General features: G+C 55.5%; 1 protein-coding gene across 1 annotated transcript in view; it reads left to right on the forward strand.

Annotated features, from left to right (window-relative positions):
- Positions 1–5,784, forward strand: part of MTRFR (mitochondrial translation release factor in rescue) — a 13,629-nt gene extending 7,845 nt beyond the window's left edge. Inside the window, exons 2-3 of the mRNA XM_004709729.2 lie at positions 1,762–2,032; positions 5,104–5,784. Of these exons, the coding sequence (XP_004709786.1) occupies positions 1,769–2,032; positions 5,104–5,325 (486 nt within the window). The 5' untranslated portion in view covers positions 1,762–1,768 and the 3' untranslated portion in view covers positions 5,326–5,784. The remainder of the gene's footprint in view (positions 1–1,761; positions 2,033–5,103) is intronic.
- Positions 5,785–7,932: the final 2,148 nt, after the last annotated feature.

The following is a 7,932-nucleotide window of genomic DNA, read 5'->3' on the forward strand; positions in this document are numbered from 1 at the left end:
TGTCGGCAATCAGGCTGGAGAGGCGTGCCACATCCCATCACCGTTGTTTCCCCGAGAAGTAGAGCTGAGTGCCCTGTGCTCGTGGGACAAAAACACACACACCCAGTCACCAGGAAGCACCTGTTACCCTCTGAAGGGCTGACCCGGGTGTCACGTGGGCTCGCACATGTGGCCAGGGCATCTTGTGGCTGTGGACTCACATGCCCAAGCCTGGGGGCCATGAGCCAGAATCCACATTGTCTCAAATGGGAAAAGCCACGTGTAGAGCCCGGGTCAGCGTGTGTGCATTCAGCATGGGCCCCACGCTCAACCCAGGACTTAAGGCAAGGGGCACACGGTGTTCCCCAAAGGCACCTGGGGGACTGAGGTGGGGCTGAAGAGCCATCGTCAACCCTCTCCCGAAGCCTTAAAGACTTTCCCTCCCATCCTTGTAAAGGAGGCTGTGGGGGACAGGCGAGCTCATTCACCCCTTCCACAGATGAGAACACAGCTCATGGTGTGACTCGCCTTGCCCACATGGGGAGTATGTAAATCTGGTGAAAACAACAACAACAAAAAATACATACGATCCTTCTGCTGCCTCCCCACCCCACCCCACCCCCCGCCAAGAAAAGCAGAGGCTTACGGGGCTCCCCACATCCTCACAGCTGTACTCTCGGTCTTCCGCCTGTAGGACTTTTTTGGCCTTCACAACCCTTTGTCTTTCGGTCTCCCCGGCTCCAAGGGGGAAAACTCTGAGAAGACAGAGCCTGGCCTTTTTCCCCCCTGCTAACCATCCTGGGACCATGTGTGGCATTTTGAACCAGTTAGCAAAAATCTGTTGATGAGCACGCAAAGAAGTAATCCCAACCATCTAACCAGTTGGATCACATCTTGGCATTGTGTCCAAGGGAACAGATGTTCCTATTCAAATCCACGAAACTGGAAACACGAAAAAGCAACAATCATGACATTGATTGATGGGGAGACGGACTGGGCCCGACTGTGTAAGTGAGCGTGGCTCCGGGCGAGGCGGGCGCCTGCATTCTGATCGAAGAGATCCTCGGACATTTCAGTAACGTCACTTGACCCAGATCCTCCTCCTCCCTTCGTGTGCTGTTTAATATTTCCTCGCCAGAAGGCACCCGTTCATGTGGATTTCACACTCAGAGCCTCCCCTTCCTGAGCAAACAGCACCTCTGGGTACCGGGGAGATATTTTTGATCTGTTGGAAGAACACTAAGGGGCCCTGGTGGCGGGGTGGTTCAGCGCCCGGCTGCGAGCCAGAGAGGTTGGCAGTTCAAGCCACTGCTTCCTCTCCAAAAATTGCTACCCCCACACCCAACCACTGTTGTCTAGCCGAAGCTGAGATCTAGGGACCCTAGAGGACAGCCTAGAACTGCCACATCTGTCTCCTGCCGAGCGGCTGGTCCACCTTTCAGACTGCAAGCCACGCGGTTAACCACGCGGCCAACCAGGGCTCCTAGGAAACTGCTCCAGAGGGCAGTTCTCCTTTGTCCAGAGCGGCTATGCACAGAACCAACTCGACCACAACAGCTTTGGGATTTCTTGGGGTGAGAAAATAGTTTGGGCACCCAGCAGCAGGCAAAGCGAAGCTGGAGTGTGGCCTGTCTCGGTGGGTGCACTGGCTGCATTCATTTCCCAAGCCCCTGAGGGAACAGCTGGCCATCCCTTCCCATCATCCCCCTCTGCTCAGAAGCCTGTCACCACGAGAGCAAACGCATCTGACCATGACACGGTCTGTCTCCTCTCCAAACCCAGGTCCTCCATGGGGGCTCCCACCTCACTGACCGGAGCGTGCACCAGGCGGCAGGCCACCAGCCTGTGGGAGATGCTGATGGGCCTGTCCCGGGGCATCACCCTCACTGCGGTCCAGACGGCGAGCAGGAAAGACAGCCCGGCCCCGCTGGCCCTGGAGGAGAGCGAACTGGAAGAGCAGTTTGTGAAAGGACACGGCCCAGGGGGCCAGGCCACCAACAAAACGAGCAACTGCGTGGTGCTGAAGCACATCCCCTCGGGCATCGTGGTGAAGGTAGGGGCTGAGGAGGAAGATGGCTGGGGGCAGGGGGGGTCTCCACCTACACAGTTTTGCAGAGGGAGTCTGGAACCAGACTAAGCTGTGTGACCCTGGACAAGTGGCTCAACCCCCCCAGGCTCCAGTGTCCCCTTTTTCAACTGGAGGTTCCTGATGCCGGTCTCTCAAAGGCCTCTTACAGTTACAAGTTGCTAACCTGTGTCAGCCACCTTTGAGGCGCTGGCTGCTCACAGAAAGGCCGGCCGAGCCCATATTAGCAACTCCACCCTGACGGCGGAGTGGTTATGCATTGGTTATGCTACTTCGTAACCCGCAGGCTCAGCAGTTCAAAATCAGCACCACTCCATGGGAGAAAGAAGAGACTATCTATTCCCAGAAAAGAGCTATAGTTTCTGAACCCCCGGGGATGATTCTGCCGTGCCCTATAGGGTCGCTATGAGTCCGCACCGACTCGCTGGCAGTGAGTTGGGTGAAGCATGGGCAACCTGTTGCTGTGAAGATACAGGTGAGAAAGCCTCGGGTTGCTGTGGGGTACCGTCTCACAGCAACCGAGTGGAAACCCCGCTCACGGGTGTCCGTACGTTGGAGCCTGTGGTTGCAGCCACGGTGCCAGTCCCCCTCGTCGAGGGCTGCCCTCCGCTTCACCAGGTTCTGCTCCATCACACAGGGCCGCTAGGCGTTGGGCGGCAGCGTCAGACCACCACTGCCTACGCCAGAAGCGTGCGCTCTCAGGGCGACGAGCTTTGTATGAAATGACCGCAAGGACAGCCAGCTGCGATCTCAGGGCCCTGGAAAGGGGCGCAGCCTCACTGCCGGCTGGGTGCTTAGAAATATTTTCTCGTACCAAACCAAACCCGTTGCCGCCCAGTGGATTCTGACGCATAGCAGCCACCCTACAGGACATGGGAGAGCTGCCCCCCGCAGGGTTTCTGGGAGCCCTGGGCTTGGCTGCCACCCCAAAGGCCTCCTGAGGGAGGACAGGTGCCCCCTGCGGCTCACTCTGGTCCAAGCAGTAGAGGGCACTGACGAGCTGGTCCCAGGCCACGAGCCCCTCCTCCAGCCTTCACCATGGCCAGACAAGCCTCCAGTGCCCCGGCCCTGAGTCCTGGCCTGGGGACTCAGCCAGGTCAGGAAGCAGTGTGACCTAGCTCTACAGTGGGGGATGAAGGCAAGGACGCAGCAGCCAGCCTCCCACAAGCCACCACAGGCCCCGCCCAGCCCTCTGGTCAGCAGATTACCTTGAGGATAGTCACATCCTCCTGACCCTGCTGTCCTCCCTTAGATAAAAGCCAATAGCATGTCAGTCACCGGAAGAAGGCAGACAGCACACACAGCTGCTTGGAGCCTTCTTCCTCCTTTCGATAAACAACAGACCTCTGGTCAAAACAGCACCAGCTCCCAACCCATGCCCCACATCTGAGGGCAGTGTTCTCCCTGGTTTCCGTGTTGGAAAGGCTAGCCGTCTCTGCCACACCTCAGGGACAGTCAGAGCAGGACAGGCTTTGTGTACAGAGAGCTGCTAAGACAGAGGAAACCCCCGTCAGTCGCCCAATGGGTAAGCACTTGGCTGCTAACCAGAAAGCTGCTGGTTCAAAGCCACCCAGCGGCCCTGGGAGGAAGACCTGGCGGTCGCTCCATCAAGGTGAAACCCTGTGAGGCAGTCTGCCCTGTCACATGGTGTCTTGATGGCAGCCAACAAATAGACGATCCTAACACCAAATAACCATCATGACAATACGGAGGGCACCTGCACACGCACCAACTAAGCTCTCCCAGTCCTCACACTCCGCTCCCCCTTCCACTACGTCCATCCCAACGCCTAGCTGCCCTCGACGACAGAACTGCTCCCGAGGGCCTCCAAGACGGGAAGTCGTTCTAGCCAGCCACTCCAGTGACAGACATGTGCAATGTGAGGTGCAGGACAGTCTAGCAGCTTGCCCCCACGGTCATGCAGCCCCAAGGTCAATGTCCCTCACACCTACATTTTACATGCCAGGTGGTTTCTCTTTCTAGATTTTTCCTGCCAGGGTTTTGACCCTCCATCCTTTTCCTCTCCTCTGGAGCAGGGGCCGGGAGAAGGGGGATAAGAATGCTCATGCACACGCGGCAACCAAGATTTGGACACCCGCCATGGCCGTGACTCATTTCCACCGACCCTTCCTCTTTTACAGACCGTAACGCCACGTTTGCTGTGTACTGCTCTTGCCTTCTGGTGCTTCCACAGGATTCCTTTCAGCAAGAGACACCTCTCCTCAGTCTCTCTTCCTATTTGCAAGGCCCCTGCCCACAGGAATTAAGGGCACGCAATGAGTGGGACAGGCTTCTTTCCCACAGCCAGGGTAGCTAGCTGTGCCCCGCTGCAGACCAGGTGAGTCAGGCCGTACTCTCAAAAGCAGTTAGAGACTTCCAACAATCTGAAGTCTCCTGTGGCACCTAAAGTCCCAGGTGGAGCAAGCGGTTTGCACTCAGCCACTCACCTAAAGGTTGGCGGTTCAGAGCTACCTCCCAGAAACCCCTACGGGACAGTTCTATTCCGTCACACGAAGGGGGGGCGGACAGGAGTCACAACCGACCCCCTGGCTATCAGGCCTGGCTTGCTGGTGTTTGGATTCTTATTCCAGGCCAACAAGCACAGTCCTCTACTCTGAAAGGTGCCGTGGGTTAGGCCTTGAACACGCCAGGCAGTGGGTCCAGCTGATGAGAAAGCTGCAGGACAAAGGTGAAGCTGGCTGGCCCAGAAAGATTTTCAGTCTGTCTCGGCAACCGTACCGGGCTCACTGTGACTCAGGACTGGCTCAGTGGCAGGAGGGAATTCTAAATCCCTCCATGCAGCCCGATGGCAGGACAGGGACAGGGCAGCAGGGTCGAGGCCCAAAGACTCCCATGTGGTTCTGTCAGCAAGCTGTGCAGCATCTTCAACCAGCGGCTTTGACGCCAGGCCTGTGAATTGGATCAGAAGGGCTCTTCCCTAAGGAGGACTTTTCAGACCCCTTGCCAGCTCCTCCTCCTCGTCCCCATCTGTGCACGCACGTGGTTCTCATACTCTAAAACATCCTCCTCTCTTACAGTGTCATCAGACAAGATCTGTCGATCAAAACCGAAAGCTAGCTCGGAAAATCCTCCAAGAGAAAGTGGACGTTTTCTACAATGGTGAGAACAGCCTGGCTTACAAAGAGAAACGAGAGGCGGAGAAGAAAAAGCAGGAAAGGAAAAAAAGAGCCAAGGAAACCCTGGAGAAAAAGAAGCTCCTGAAAGAACTCCGGGAAGCAGCGAGTGGGAAGGACGGCTGAGAGGGAGCGTGGACTCGCCCGGAGGCTCTTGGGACAGCGGTAGTGCGCCATCTCCAGTGCTAGCAGAGAGCTTTCAGTATTTTTTTTTTCGTACTTCAAGGACTGATTGTTGGCCTTTAGGAGTGTTTTCCAGTCCAGTCAGCTTGGGTACCATGCCCTGGCCCTGAAGTCCACCTCCAGCATTCCCCAGGGACCTCACCACTCCATTCCCTCGCTGTTCTGCTGCACCCCCTTAGTGTTTTGCCTCGGTGTGGCGGGGTCAGATCGGGCGCAATTCCCACACTGTGACTCCGGTGTTGTCCCCTGTAGGGCTATGGGTCAGCTTTTAGTATTTTTGACAGACTTAAAAGTCCTATTTGAAAAAAAAAAAATTTTTTTTAAAAGGACGAAATTGAACTCATGAATAGGGGCACTCCAGAGCACAGCTCTGACACAAGAAAAGTGATGATGCCATTTGGCGCGGGGTGGGGTGGTGGTGGGGGGGGGGTTGTGCAAGGGTGTGACTTGCAGGGATGGGCACACGGAGGGGTCTCTGAAGGTGACTGGGAAAGTCTCAACCTGCCTCAAGCTGTACCTGTATCTGTGTGAGTGCCTGCTTCGTTCTGTTGGTGCCATTAGGTGCCAGTGACTCGTGGTGACCCCAAGTGACAGGGCAGAAGTGCCCGCTAGGGTGTTCCAGGCGGTCATCAGTGTGGGAAGCACACTCAGAATGCTCCTGTGCTCCGAGGATGGTAAGACTTGGCCCTGTACTTTAGGCACGTCATCAGGAGGGACCCTTCCCTGGAGAAGGACATCTTACTGGGCAGAGGGTCAGCGAAAGAGAAAAGCCCTTCATGAACCGGACTGTCACAGTGGCCGCAACAGTGGGCTGAAAGACAGCAATGACGCGGGGATGGGCAAGGCCGGGCAGTGCTTCACGCTCTTGTACGCAGGGTCGCCAGAAGTTTGAATGGGTGGGTTGGCAGCCAACAACAGCCATCTCTACTGGATCTGATGGCCAGATCTTTTTTCCAGGGCACTGAGGGTAGGTTAGAACCACTCATCTTTCTGTGAGCAGATGGGCACTTAACCACTTCGCCACCAGGATACCTCGTTTTATTATAAAAAGAGGGAGGGCGGGTGTTGAAAAAAACCCTTGGGCTCCTTTGGTGGGGAGCTGTAGCCCCAAGTAAGGCAGGAATAGCACGGAGCAGCAGCCTGTCGCCTGCTAGAGCCCTCCGCCCAGGAGACGGCGCCGCCGCTGATTTCAGTGTCGAGAGAGTAGAAGAGAAAGTAAGGTAGAAAGATTCTAAAAGTGAATCACTTACTTGCCCATAGACCCCATTAGCTAATAAACTCTATAATAAAGTGCTACCGCTCCGGGATAGATATATTAATTCCCTGGATGTTGATTTGCAAACAGACTTAGATGAAGAACGTGAAATCCTGATTTTTCTGCAAACTTGCTTGAGACCATAATTTAACCAGATCGATCAGTCACAGTAAAAATACCACAGGAATTGAACTTTATCCCCCCAGACTATGGGTCATCTTGGCCGGGCCATGATTCCCAGCGGTTGGGGCCGGGATGTAATGATGTCATCTCTTCCCATGACATGACCAGCCAGTGGGCTGTAAAGGAGTTAAGGGTGGGTGGGGTGCAAAACCTTGACTCGGTCGCAGCCCTGATCATTCCCGTGAGGGCATTTCCCTGCAGTGAGGCCTGCATCCTGTCCTATCAGACGAGAGAAAGGTGAGCAGGGAGAGGGACCCACCACCACCCAGGAAGGAGAGCGCATCCTTCGGACTTAGTCCTGCCACTGCGAGCCTCCTACACCCAAGGAAGGGACTCCGAGCCCACAGGCGTGGAAAGGATTGGTAAGGGCCTCCCCCCAGAGCTGACAGACAGCCTGCCCCTAGGGCTGCTGTCCTGAGCGCAGACCTCTAGTCGCCTAAACTGTGAGGCAAGGCCATCGATTAAAGCCATCACTTGTGGTAGTTCTGTTCAAGCAGCCCTTAATAACTAAGATGACATCACGCACGCTCGAGGGGCAGCGATAAAGAGGAAGACCCTGGACAGGGAGGACGGACGCAGTGGCTGTGACGAAGGGCTGAAGCGCAGGAACCACTGGGAGGAGGGCGCAGGACCAGCCACCATGTTTCATTCTGTTGCCGAATGAGCGCTGACATGACAAAGCGAAGACAATGCCTTACCATTCCACGGTTGGGAGGGGTGGGGGGTGGCAAGGCTAATGCTCCGGCTTATCAGCGTGCTTGCTTAGGTTAAGGGGAGAGCGCTCTGAGGTGAGGAGGGCCAGCCCCTTTTCTGCAGGAAGACTAGCCCCAGAACATACAAGGGGCTTCAAGAAGTTCATGGAAATAGGGACTTGAAAGATACCTATTTTAAATCATTTTATTGGGGGCTCGTACGACTCATCATCCATCCATCCACCATCCAGTCAAGCGCATTTGCACATTTGTTGCCATCATTCTCAAACCACTTGCTTTCTACTTGAGCCCTTGGTATCAGCTCATTTTTCCCCCTGCCTCCTACCTCCCCCCCCCCTCATCTCCCCTTGATATAATATAAATTATTATTGGGGGCTCGTACAACTCTTATCACAATCC

This window comes from Echinops telfairi, unplaced genomic scaffold (assembly GCF_000313985.2).
Source record: "Echinops telfairi isolate 266 unplaced genomic scaffold, ASM31398v2 ScPeMD7_7412;HRSCAF=8450, whole genome shotgun sequence".
In the NCBI taxonomy this organism is placed as follows: Eukaryota; Metazoa; Chordata; class Mammalia; order Afrosoricida; family Tenrecidae; genus Echinops; species Echinops telfairi.